We start from the raw sequence: 12,747 nt of genomic DNA on the forward strand, positions 1-12,747 counted from the left end.
GGTGTCCCCCCCCCCCTCAGTGGGTGAGTCCTACATGCCTGCTGTTTGATCTCCTCACGCCTGTTAGCAGACAGCACAGCATCTGAGGGCCTTGTTGCCAAGCCACTGTGCTGCCCACATGCCCATCCACTAACATAACCACCCAGCTGACATGAAAGCACTCAGGAAACAGTGTTTTACATGCAGATCCCTCTGTTCTCCACAGTCACCCTGCCTGTGGCCTGCTCTAACCATGAAAAGTGGTGGGGCTGTGACCGCACCCTCATCAGCATATGATTAATCACATCCACTGTGAATACACATGCTTCCTGCAGCAGGGAAAGCTTGGGATGCTGGCATGCTGTGACTACTGTGTGTGCACTTCTCGCTTCTGTCTTCATTCTCTGATGAAACACACATCCACACTCAGCCCCATTGTGTTCACTGCAATGCTCAGTGAAGGAGGTTTGATTTTAATGTGACTATTAGGTGTATGTGTGTGTGTGTGTCTTTCATGTTCTTATATCCCAGTAGGGACTTTAACCTGAATGCACACTAACCCATGGGGACAAAAACTGAGGACCTCATGGGTAGAGACTGCTTTTTGAGGGTTAAGACTTAGTTTTAGGATAAAGGGTTACAATTAGGTTAGGCTAAGGGTTAAGGTTAGGCATTTAGTTGTGATGGTTAAGGTTAGGGGAAGGGGCTAGGGAAAGCATTATGTCAATGACTGTCCCCCACTGGGATAGTGAAACAAACGTATGTGTGTGTGAGAGAGAGCGTGTAAATCAGTATGAGGGGCATTGTTCTGCACTTCCCAAAGAGTTTGTGAAGCAGCCCAGATTAACAGGTCTTGTGTTTTCTCTCAAGCAGGCCGCTCTGGAGAGGATTAACGCTTAACACCGGAATTAAGACAACTGTGGACCCAACTTGAGCTAACCGTTGGCTGCCGTTTGCCTGTAGTGAGTGTCCGGCACTTTTCACACTATTTGGCCCTTATCCGTGGCTTTTTGGTCAATGGAACATGTTGAAAGTCGGTGCTTTAAACAAGTTAAAACAGCAAATTCAAATCTGCTATGAAGAGATTGTGAAGCTTCCTGACGTCCATCCACTACAGAATGTTTTTCTGTTTGTCAGATGCACACGGCACAGAAAAACCTTTAGCTACCAGTGAAGACCGTTAGTCTGGAGCCCTACTATGGTTGATTTTCCTGCATTATTTTCCAAATCCATCTGAGGCTAAAGTCTGACATTGCAACACATATGTTTGTTTTTAATTTTTCCTATTCCTTGTTTGATTTGGCTCTCAAGGTAAAGTAGAATACCTAAAAGTAAATGCATTGTAGAGGGTGACACGGGAGTGGATTTTCACTCCTGTCCCATCCCAGTTAAAAAATAATCCCACAGGATTCCCAAAAAATGTCAGCTTCTTATGCACTGTAGCTTCTTATGACCCTATATGTACATATTTCCTCAGTACAGCTGTGCTTTACTTACTGTCAGTGTCATGATAGCACCACGCTGAAGTGACTTCCTCCTGACCTAGAAATAACATGGTTGCCATGGTGACAGCTAGCATCATGTAAGGGAAAAGGGGAATGACAAGCATGTAGCTCTGAAAATCCACCACATCTGTCTCTCTTCTTTCATCCTGAGATACAGTAGCAAAGAGATTTTCCTTCCCAGCATTCCACACAGGATCACCACATCTGATAGAAACTCTTTGTAAAAATCAGTGCTCTCTCTGTCTCTCTATCTCTCTCCCTCTCAAAATCACGTACTCTCATTCTTTTCTCAGACCAGAATAGAATTTTTGACCAGGTTTCAAAATAAGCTGGGATATTTATAAGTAGTCTCATTGTCTACATTCCACCGATAAGTACAGAGCGATTAGTTTTGATTGTGGTGTCAGGCATAGATGGTGAGTTGTTGCAGTGTTTTGAGGGTTGTTGAGGAAACAGACTGTGTTTTTCTAATTTAATGTCCCCTATGTTCTTTAGCAGAGGCCATATTTCCTGTAAGCAGAACAGTGTGGCACTGGTAATGGACACAAATGCCTTCTTACTTCCACATTTCTTTGATTTATTTTTTCACCTGATTACATGTGCTAAAGTGAAAAAAAACTGACCTCAGTTTTAGCATTAAAAGATACTGGTGGCAACATTCTGTATTTTTCTTAATATCAACAAATCTCACAAAAATACCAAAATAATTAATGAATTGAACAAACTTACAAGTATTTCCTGTGTTGCCAAAGCCTGATATAGCATATAGCTTCACTGTTACTAGTGTACCTATTAAAGACACTTCAGTGAGCCACATCATTGCACATTGCACTGAGTGACATGTTCCTTCTTTACCGCGAGCGTTAGCTCTGCAGTGTATTTTCAGTCAGTCCCACACACACCGTAAAGGCTTGTTTCATGGGTCAAAAGTGAGAGCAGAAGCAAGCTGGACCTTTTTTTTATGGCAAATCACTGACACCAGTGATGTCAGTCTGACAGTAATATTACTTCAAGGATGAACATGTAGGTTGTTACTGTCACAGGTTATTAAATGACAACATTAAGTCTTCAGCTTTGTCTTTGATTGCATCACTTCTCTCTCTGTGGTTCTTTATTTTGTTATTTATTTTAATCCCCATCCAGCTCCTTTCATTAGTGATCCATTCCTCTGTGCTTCTCTGGCTGTAGGTTACACCTTTTGAGCATCACAGCTTACACTCACACCCCACTTAGTAACCATTGCTCACCTCCGGCTCTTTTAGATCTAATTAAGAAAACCCTCAATCAACCATTTCCGGCCAGGACTCATATTGGTGTCCGTATCAAGACCAAACTACATTCTCTCTCCGCTTTCTCTCTGTCCCTGATCTCTCTCTTAGCGGTGCAGTGATGAGTCAGGCTTAGAAATAACTTTGTAATTTTATAAAGAAGTTGTTGACTGTTAGAGTCATTTCGGGAAGTAAATGTGTATAGATGTAAGTGGCATTTTGACTCAGACGTATGCAGAGCTTTTCAAATGACGTGCTTACTCGTCATTTCGAATCAGTTTTACAAAAGGTATAATCATATAAAAATAAGAAATGATACTAGAGGACAGTCAGGTGGCTGTTAAATAAGCATCTATTATGCACTTGATTTGAACAAACTGGAATTCAGCTCACATATTTGCGTGAGAGACATCTTACGTGTGTGGTGTTGTGAATGTGGTGCCGTTAAGGTGGGTAGCGTGGCGGCGTCGCGTGAGATGAATTCAGACACAGGTGTTCGGCCTCACAGCCAAGCTGGATGTTCCCGGATCAGCACCTGGTCCTGCTCCTGCTCAGGATCTGCGGTGCCACGATCAACATCTAAACCACAGCCCCAGACCTAGCCCTGGGCCTGCACTGTATGCTTTGGCAACAAGTCAACCAGCGCTCTCACGGCAGACACGCAAGCACTCGAACAGATTTACACACATCCTTCTACCTAGCCCTTATAATGTATCCAGTGCCCTCCTGCCACAAACACATGAAATATGCACACAGCCTAAGCAGTAGGTTTCAACAGATAGTTACTGTCAGATCATGTAACATGCATATTTGCATGTTGTATTTTACCATTTTCTTGTATCGCAGGGTTCTTTTACTGTATAAATGCTCACAGACAAACATCATAGTTTGTTTTGTTGGAGGCCTTTCTCCTTCTGCGGGTGTCTGGAGAGATAAGACCCTCATCTAAGTCTTCACGCTCAGCTCCGTCAAATAGCCCTGCTGTTTTCCCTAAGAGTTTACCTCTCTGCAAGGGCAGCGCAGAAGAGCAAACCGCCGGCCCAGACAATTTACATTCCTCAAGACAGCAACTCAAAACAAAGACTCGCCGTGCTAAATTTGATATTGTCTATATGGGAAGAAAGGGGAACTAACAGAGATTAAAGCCTGACAAAGTGAAGCTGTTCAGTGTACATTATGTAACTGTGACATAGATGTATCCCTCAACATATATAATGTGCCAAGTAAAATGAAGCAAAGTATTTATGCAGGTCAATTTTCAGCCTTGAGAAAGTTATATATTGTCAGTGGGGGAGGAGTTAGGAGTGACATAGCTTCACTTACATCAATCTACAGCATGTTACAGGCAGTAACAGTCCATGTATCAGTGTTCATAAAGGGAGATTTTTACATGTCCTGTGAATGTTAGATCTTATCTTCAACACTCACATATTACTCACACATGTGTGTCTGTCTTTGCTTTTATTCCAAAGTAGGGCTGTATAATATATGAGCTCATACATTGTTATATAATCTTGAGGTAAGCGCTTTAAATGAGCTCCCTGTGTTTGATGATAACCCTGCATGGCAGAAGTCATGCATAACCTTTTGAGTCTGGCTTAATTAGTCAAATCAAAGTTGGAGTGCCTGGCAATTGTAGCTACCTTTTTTACTGAGAGCAAGGCATACAGTATTCTGTGTTACTGAGCGACGGAGATGTCCCAGTTTGTTAGTATATTCTATGTTCCACAATATATTCCAATGTATTCCTGCATTTTGTTTTTTATCATTTTGCTTTAAAGCTATTTTTTTGAAAATGGATGGAAGGCAACTGAGCTCTATAATTAACGAGTCTGCCTTTTACAATGTTTTTGCACTATTGCTGTTTTTAGCCATGCTAGGAGCTGTAGGGATGGCAATGTCAGTCTGTTGCTCGGTCAGAATGAAATGTCTCAACAACTATTGGATGGATTGCTGTGAAATTTGGTACAGAGATTAATGTCCCCCCTCAGGATGAATTGTAATATCTTTAAGTGAGAACATAACTTTCCATACAGCACCATCAGGTCAAAAGTTTGTCTAATACTTTGGTTTATAACCAAATACCTGCAAAACTAATATACATATACTAACATTTCAACCTCAGCTGTACTTTGCGTTTTAGTGCTAATTAGCATATGTTAGCATGCTAACATGCAAAATTAATGGGTAACATTGTAAAAATGATACCTGACAAACATCAGCATTGTCATTGTGAGGATGTTAGCTTGCTGACATTAGCATTTAACTCAAAGCAGTGCTGTGCCTAAGTAAAGCGTCAGGACAAGAACGGCTAGCAAGGCTGTAGACTCTTAGGCTTTATTATCATGTTTATATGTTATACTGTAAGTTGTTTGATATTGTGCATGACCTATATCATGTTTTATTGTTTTACGTCCTTTTATGTGGCTTTCCAGGGAACTGCAGATGAGAATTTCCTCTCAGATAATTCTGATACAATTCATCAAATGTAGCATTCATGTTTAATATTGTGCACCGTCCCTTACAAATATATAAACATATGAGGTATTATATACTTGTTATATCACAGAGTGGACCAACAGAGCCCTGAGTGGAAGAAGACATGAAGTGGCTGCTGTAGTTTAATCTTATTATCCCCGCACCCAGTTCGCAGCTTCTGACTGGGAGGAAGTGGGAGCTTAAAGTTCTAGTCAATGAAAGTCTGTCATAGGCTGAGAATGTGGATTTTCTTTTTTAAATACATGTCTGCTACATTAATGTATAAAAAAACACCATCTTATGTAAATTTGCTGATTTGCAGCACTGATGGTGGAGTCATCAATGTTCTTGTTCGTTATGAGCCTCTCAGAGTTAGCTGTGCTGATACAGTTTTCAGGTTTGCTTTTATATCTTTTATTACACAGCTGGCCTTCTTGTTAACAGAGGGCAGCTACATTCCTGAGCAGTGCGAGGGGGAAGTGCAGGTGCCAGTCGACCTACTTTACCAACAGCGCTGTGAACTGCCTGCTTGGCTACCATCCTCTAACTTCCTTCACGGTCTCTCCGTCCTCTCACTTTCTGTCTGTTTACTTCGCTTTCACATTCTTATGCTCTTTTTCCTGCAACCCCCCACTCTCTTTCTGTCACAGCCTCTCTGTTTCTCTCCTTTTATCTTTTGCTCTGCTTCCCTACGCACTTCTTTAGAAAGGGGGGAACGTTAGCTTTTGATTAGACAGCAGTGTTTTCTGCTCGAATAAAGGAGCTCTTGTCCTCTCGCTGCCATGCGTTTACCTTGATAATTGGTTTCAGTGCACATCCAGCTGAGAAAATTAATGAAAAGCAACATGTTACATCTTACGGGCCTTTATTTTTTTTTTTTTTTGGAGATGCAAATGTTTTCTTGCACATTTAGCTTTCTTCTCAGTTTTGACAGAACGTGGGGTGTTTCTGATTTTATGTGAATCTGGTGTACAAACTGTCACACTACAGTGATGCATTTTCACAAATGCTAACAATTGCTTATAAATTTTCCTCTGTTATGTCACACTCTTGGCATTTATATATGATTCTATAACTTTAGTAAGAGTGTGTGTGTATGTCTTTGTGCCGTTAGGTTGTGCAAACCCCAAGGACCTGACCACAGAGCGAGCCCATTCTGCTGTGGAGGAGATGTTCGAGACCCTCCGAGGTTTGAGCCGCAGCAGAGACCACCTGAAGCAGCTGCGCTCCGTCTACACTGCCAGCGATGGAGTTCACCAGGTCTAAGACACACAAACGCAGATTGTCAACATCATTCCCTTTTAGTGGACAAATCCAACATGTCTATTCTTCAACCAATCCACCATCACTGCTCCAACAACATATCTATATTCCCCGGCACACCTAAGAAAGGCAGAATATTTAGTTAAAATTGTTCATTACACACAGCTGGTTTCCTTCATGCTTTATTTACCTATTTTTTGTACTCTTTGCTGTGGCAGTAAGACAGGCACAGATTTAGCAGCGGACCCTCTGGCCTTCATTGCTTTTGTCCCTCTCCAGCTTGCGTCACACAGGCATTACAGCACAGAGAAGGAGTTCACTGTGAGAGCCTCTTCATAAACTGTCTGTTTCTTGGAGCTTATGCAATTCAGAAGGGCCTCTGCGTGCATCTGAAAGCTCTGTCCTCATGACAGGCTCTTACCTTTTCTTATGGACAGTCAACAGTGCATCTTCACTCTGATTGGGTAGCTTTTTCAGAGAATTATAGGTCAGGAGCATAAAGGTTAGTCGATGAAAGTTCAAGACACTGTTTTTTTTCTTTAGAGGTCGTAAGTATTTTCGTAGCCAAATACATGGACATGGACAGTAGAGTGAAAAAAATATTCTTGGAAGTAGGTTGAACTTGAACAAAAGCTTTACAACAGCAGGGACTTTTATGTCCTTCTCTTTTTGCCTTTTATTGCTTGTGTCTCTTGAATCTCCTTTAAAATGTGTTGATTGAGGCTTTTATTTTTCCAATTCTTACATAAGTCATTCATCCAAACATAAAGCCATGAGGTACAAAGCCTTATTATCACTGGAGGAGTTGGTTCTCTTGTGTTCAGCAGGATAGTAAAACTAAAAATGTTTGAAATGTATTAAGTTGTAGGAGTATTTCATCCAGTTTTATGCTTTTTCAAATATTTTAGGAAAGGAAAGGTTTGACATTTTGGGAAATAGGTTTATTAGCTTTTTTAAGTTTGAGTTAAATTATTTCCTGTTCAGCCTTAGACGCAAAAGCCAAACCTGAGGGGTATTTCTCTAATCCTGAAAAGGTTTCAATGCTGAATTTACCTACCCCATCTGAGTGCATCTTTGTCAAAATGTGTCTATCTTTGTCTTGGACTGTATGGGTGTGTGTGCATGCATGTGAGCAGCACTGTGTTTTATGTTAGGACAGAACTGTCTGTCCCCGTTCCTGCTGATATAAAAAGGATTTCATTTAAAAGGAGAACAGCATGACATCTGACAGCTACTGGCTACTCTTAAGAAACATCGGAAACCCTTCAGACTCTCTCAGCACACATCCCCTCCACCAGTGAAGCCAGTACCTGTCTGTCAAGATGTCTTCCTCCTCCCCGGGGTTCACACATAAGTGAGGTTTTGACATGGGTCAGAACCTCTCGCTCTTGCCGCCTTTTCTGTGTAAGTCGTGTAAGTTTCTGATTTTATTTCTCGCAAAGTCTGGAGGAACACTGCAGTGAGTTCAAAGGGTTTCATCCCAGTGTGTTTGTATGAGTACCACTGAGCACTGATTGCTGTTAGCTTCAGTAAAAAATACTTTCATTGTGTTCATTTAAGTGGAGGATTATAGTGACAATAGCAAATGGATTTAGTAATATAAATGATCACAGTTTCTCAGATGGCTCCAATCACGCTCTGTTTATTCAAGTTATAATTAATCAGACAGCAGCAATCCTGAGCACATGTTATGCTCTGAGTAACTGAACGCTGTAGAATTTCCTGTGAAAAATACATCAATGAAGTCTGAGTGACTGAGACTGTAACAGCTGGAGTCTAATGCTATCTTTTGACCTCACCAGAGGGGAGGGGCTTGAGTTCTTGCTTGTCTGAGAAGCACTTAATGATGGCAATTTTATTGCTGTGATAATTTCATACATATAATACATCAACATGGCTTCTGGCAGCGACCATTACCAACTCAGCTGAACTGCAGATACTGTGAAGCAAAACTAAAGGGTCAGTTCACACAAATTACAAAGAACAAGTTGTACAGTGCAGTTTCTTTCAGTCCTTTTAAAGGAAAAATTCAACATTTTTTTCTGAGCTGGTGACTTCCCTGGAGCCGTGTCGTCACTGTGAGGATGCCAGACAACCAGCGGAGACTTCAGGAAGTCACCGTGCCATGCCAAGAAATTGTCCAGCCCATAACCTCCCGTCAATCCACAATTTGTCGTTTATACACTTCGGTCTTTGTACGGATTGAACAAACCAGAACCAATTTGTGAGATTTAGAGAACATGCTTTACTCTTTTTGAAAAGAGCACAGTACAGTGCAAGTGCTGATTAAAATTTAGCACTGTGTTGTAAATGAGATGCATAGTACATCTTCATTAGAATTTTGCGCACATTATTCCTAAGATATTCTGGTCTGTTCTGTTCTCTGCTCGCTACGTGTGCCAAGAAAACCTGTGGGGAAACTGATACTCACATGTGGGTGTGTGTGTGCGTGGGTGTGTGTGTGTGTGTGTTTTTGTACGCGTGCGCACATGTTTGTATGTACAGACGAATATTAAAGCACTGACATTATCATATGACTAATTCTAGTATTGTTTTCATCATGTAGGTGTTTGTGGTGGTGATTTAATGGGATTGCTTTTAGATTTTTGGACAGCAGATGAAAATGCGTGCGTGACTGAGGGTTGGATTTGTTGTTTATGCCCGCAATGCTGTTGGTTGTGTATCTGCGTGCGCGAGCGTGTTATTTAGCCGGAGGTGAATCACTAATGTGTTTACTCCCAGCTTAGTTTGTGCAGGCTGACCCATGCAGCAAAGTCATGTTGGTAGAGATAAATGTTCGTTTATATAAATCATGATTTATACAACCTGGACAGCAGGATTTCCCCAGGCCTAATTTGGCTGCTCCTCAGGGACTAGAGGAGTGGGAGGCTTTAAAGTGTCAGTTAAGAATGATACTCCATATTGACGTGATACGATGCCTGTGGGCAGAAACACCTGGATGCATTAGCATTTGGACAACCTTGTGTGTATGTGTGTGTGTGTGTGTGTGTGTGTGTATTTAATACTTGAATCAACAGTTTGGTAGATGGAGTCTTTGCTGAGTGTTCAGATGTTCCTTTGACAACATCCAGAGGAAAAGTTATGCTCCTTACTTCGCTCACATTTTGGCATAAAGCCATAATGTGTCACTAACTCTGGCCTCACGTAAAATGAGGAAAGTTATCCAGTGTTCCAGTACTGGAAGATATTCAGCCTGCCTATTTTAAGACTTCTGCTATTCAGAGTACTCATATAAAGCTCTGCCAAACCTTATCTGGGTCTTTATTGTTCTCTGAGACAGCAAACTTCACTCCCATGAAAAAAAAAATCTGTCTTGAACTCTTGATCCGCAAGCTTTGAGGTCTATAAATGGTACATTATGTCCTGGGTAGCTGGGCAGAAAAAGCTGAGTCCCTGTTACTGTTAAACAGTTTAGTTTTGTTTTGTTTTTCATGCGCCACCTTTTAAGAATATTAGAAGGCATTTATGAGGCTTTAGTTGAGGTTGAGCTCCTTCAAGGACATCAACATTTTTCAAATTCCTGCTTTTCACTGTCAAAACGACCAAGAATAGTAATGAAATATTGTGCTTGTGAAAGCTAGACTGCTCATAACTGTGGAAAAGTGAGCCAGGTGCTGTTGACAGTTTTGGAGAAGCAGGTTATGTCACATGATGATGTGAATATGTTTATGTTAATAGGAAAACAATGTTTTTCAGCAACATATACACACTCAGCTTAATCAAAACTAATCTCAAATATGGCTGACCTTCAGCAGTCAAATGTGTTTTTCCCAAATGTTAATACGGTCTTACTGTCTTCTATTGCTAAGAAAACAAGAATCTACAGCCATGCTAGTTGCTCTGTGTACTGAGCTAAATACTAACATCAACATGCTAACATGCTTATGTTTAGCAGGTATAATGGTTGCCATGTTCACCACTTCAGTTTAGCGTGTTAGCATGCTGACATTTGCTAATTAGCACAAAACAAGTACACAGTACAGTTATAAGGTAAACTTTATTGTCATTCAAGACTATACACATAAGGGGTGTGCAGCATTTACTCGTAGCTTAGTGTGCAAATAAAAACACAGATAAAGCATGGACGCTAGGGGAAAAGTCAGAAGGATACATTATCATGGAACCATGGATATTTGTACAAACTGTCATGGGAATTCATCTAATAGTTGAAGAGATATTTCAGTTTGGACCTAAGTGGTGGACCGACTGATCGACATTGCCATCCCTAGATCCACGGCGCTAGCATGGCTAAATATTCACCAGCAACATCTCTTTCCAGATGATGATGATCCAATGTCCTTTTAACTTTTTTTCATTGGAACTACTTTGTACTGAAGAAAGAGTCCAGACTGACTGAGCGACCAATCGACAGACATTGCTGTCCCTAGAGCCATGCCACTAGCATGGCTAAAAACAATGAATACAAGTTGATGAAAAGTTTTTTTTAATTTTTTGTATTGACATTGTCTAGAATTATATTTGAATTTCTGGGTATCATGTACTATCACAATTATAACATAATGGTAGCTTGGATAGTTTTGTTGGTACCATTGAGAGAAAGATGTTTTCAGAATTTCTGACAGGACTGGCAGGTGTTGATTCTTGATTTAATTTATCCCCTTTAAGACTCGCTCACAATAGACCAAAGTGCTGTTTTTAGCCACATCCAACAGTGCAGGATTTTTTCGTCCTGATTGCAGCAGTGATCAAGCTCCTCTTCCTGAAGTGACTCATAAGTCAGTGGCCTGTTTGATCGACCAGAGTTGTTTATAACTCCACTGTTTCTCACACACACGGCCATTCACCCAAACATGCGGAGGCTGAAAGAAGGGCACTCTGGAAAACACACCAACAGCTCTTCAATCACATTCATACACAGATTGTTTACTGCAGAATATCACACTTGATACATCTATATATAAAAATAAAAGTGTTGTCAGTGCAGGTATTTTTGGGTGTTAACTATCGTGTTCAAGTGTGTTGTTTGTGTTTTGCAGGCGACCTATCGTCCTTTCCTGCGGCAGATCCTGGAGGAAGTCTTCCACCCTGACAGACTTGAATGTCCCGACATCGAGCACATGTCTGGAGGCCTCACAGACCTGCTCAAGACCGGCTTCAGCATGTTCATGAAGGTCAGACATTGCTCGCAATCACACACGTGTTTGTATGTAATGGGGTCAGCGCTGTCAAATCCTCTTAAACCTACCTTTACCAACTATACGCTATGGACAATAAAGTGCCTTCTTCCAACTGCTTGAACCTGACCTGATTTGTCAGTTTGCTGAGTAAGCTTCTCATGTCTGCACATACAGTTTACAGTGTCTACCATACAGGCCAGTTAAACCATCAATAGCAGCACTATGTAACTTGTATTTACCCACCACTTTTAATTCTCCTTAACCACAATTCTACCCTTACACACACAGAGATGTTTGATTTTGGTGTACAGCACTTCTTACAGTAATATGAGATAACAGATCAAAAGCCTTAACATTTCTGTCGGTCGGTTTTATAATCATCACTGCACACATAATTGCAAAAATTGGCGAGTAATACAGTTACTGATTCTGCAGTCAGGAGCTGAAAGAGAAAACACAAAACAGGGACCATTTGGACCCTGGATCACACTTTATAGGTCAAACAGCCTCGTGTCTCCACATGGAGTTACCAGCTGCTTCTTTTCATTTCACATTTACAAAGCACAGTTTGCTTCACTAAATGGCCAACACCCCCACTCCCCACACTTTGCGCTTCATGCCAACCAACTAGTGGGAGCCTATAGAGCAGTGGCAAAAATGTGACTTGTTTGAAGAGGCTCGTCTTGACCCGACGAATCCAGAGAAAAAATAATTTTCCTTCTGCAACTCATGGTTCATAAGTTACCAGCAAAAATGTGTTTTATAAATGGCCATATGGTGGCGCTGTTTCAATATGTCGCGCAGATGCCCAGGGGATACCTCTGTACCAAGTATGAAGCTTTTTATTATAGCGCCACCTATGGGTGAAATGCCATGATATTTTACAGACTTGTTCGGGGTCCATATCTGCACATGTCCGCCAAATGTTGTTGCAATCGCATGTTGCGTTTCATAGATAAGGCTAAGTTTATCAATGGGCCATTACTCCAGGACTTCGGTAACCGATTATATTGAAAAACAAATTCATGCAATGATTTTCGAAATATGATGTGTACCAAATTTGGTGAGGATTGGATGAAATATGTAGGATACGGA

The 12,747-nt window shown here is 41.1% G+C and overlaps 1 protein-coding gene across 2 annotated transcripts in view; it reads left to right on the forward strand.

The window, feature by feature from the left end:
• The window catches only part of scfd2 (sec1 family domain containing 2), an 85,909-nt gene that overhangs the window by 66,417 nt on the left and 6,745 nt on the right, over window positions 1-12,747 (forward strand). For both annotated transcript variants that reach the window (XM_044199059.1, XM_044199060.1), the window contains 2 exons: window positions 6,345-6,490; window positions 11,512-11,646. In XM_044199059.1, the coding sequence (XP_044054994.1) occupies window positions 6,345-6,490; window positions 11,512-11,646 (281 nt within the window). The remainder of the gene's footprint in view (window positions 1-6,344; window positions 6,491-11,511; window positions 11,647-12,747) is intronic.

The sequence above is a fragment of the Siniperca chuatsi genome, linkage group LG6, assembly GCF_020085105.1.
Source record: "Siniperca chuatsi isolate FFG_IHB_CAS linkage group LG6, ASM2008510v1, whole genome shotgun sequence".
Lineage (NCBI taxonomy): Eukaryota > Metazoa > Chordata > Actinopteri > Centrarchiformes > Sinipercidae > Siniperca > Siniperca chuatsi.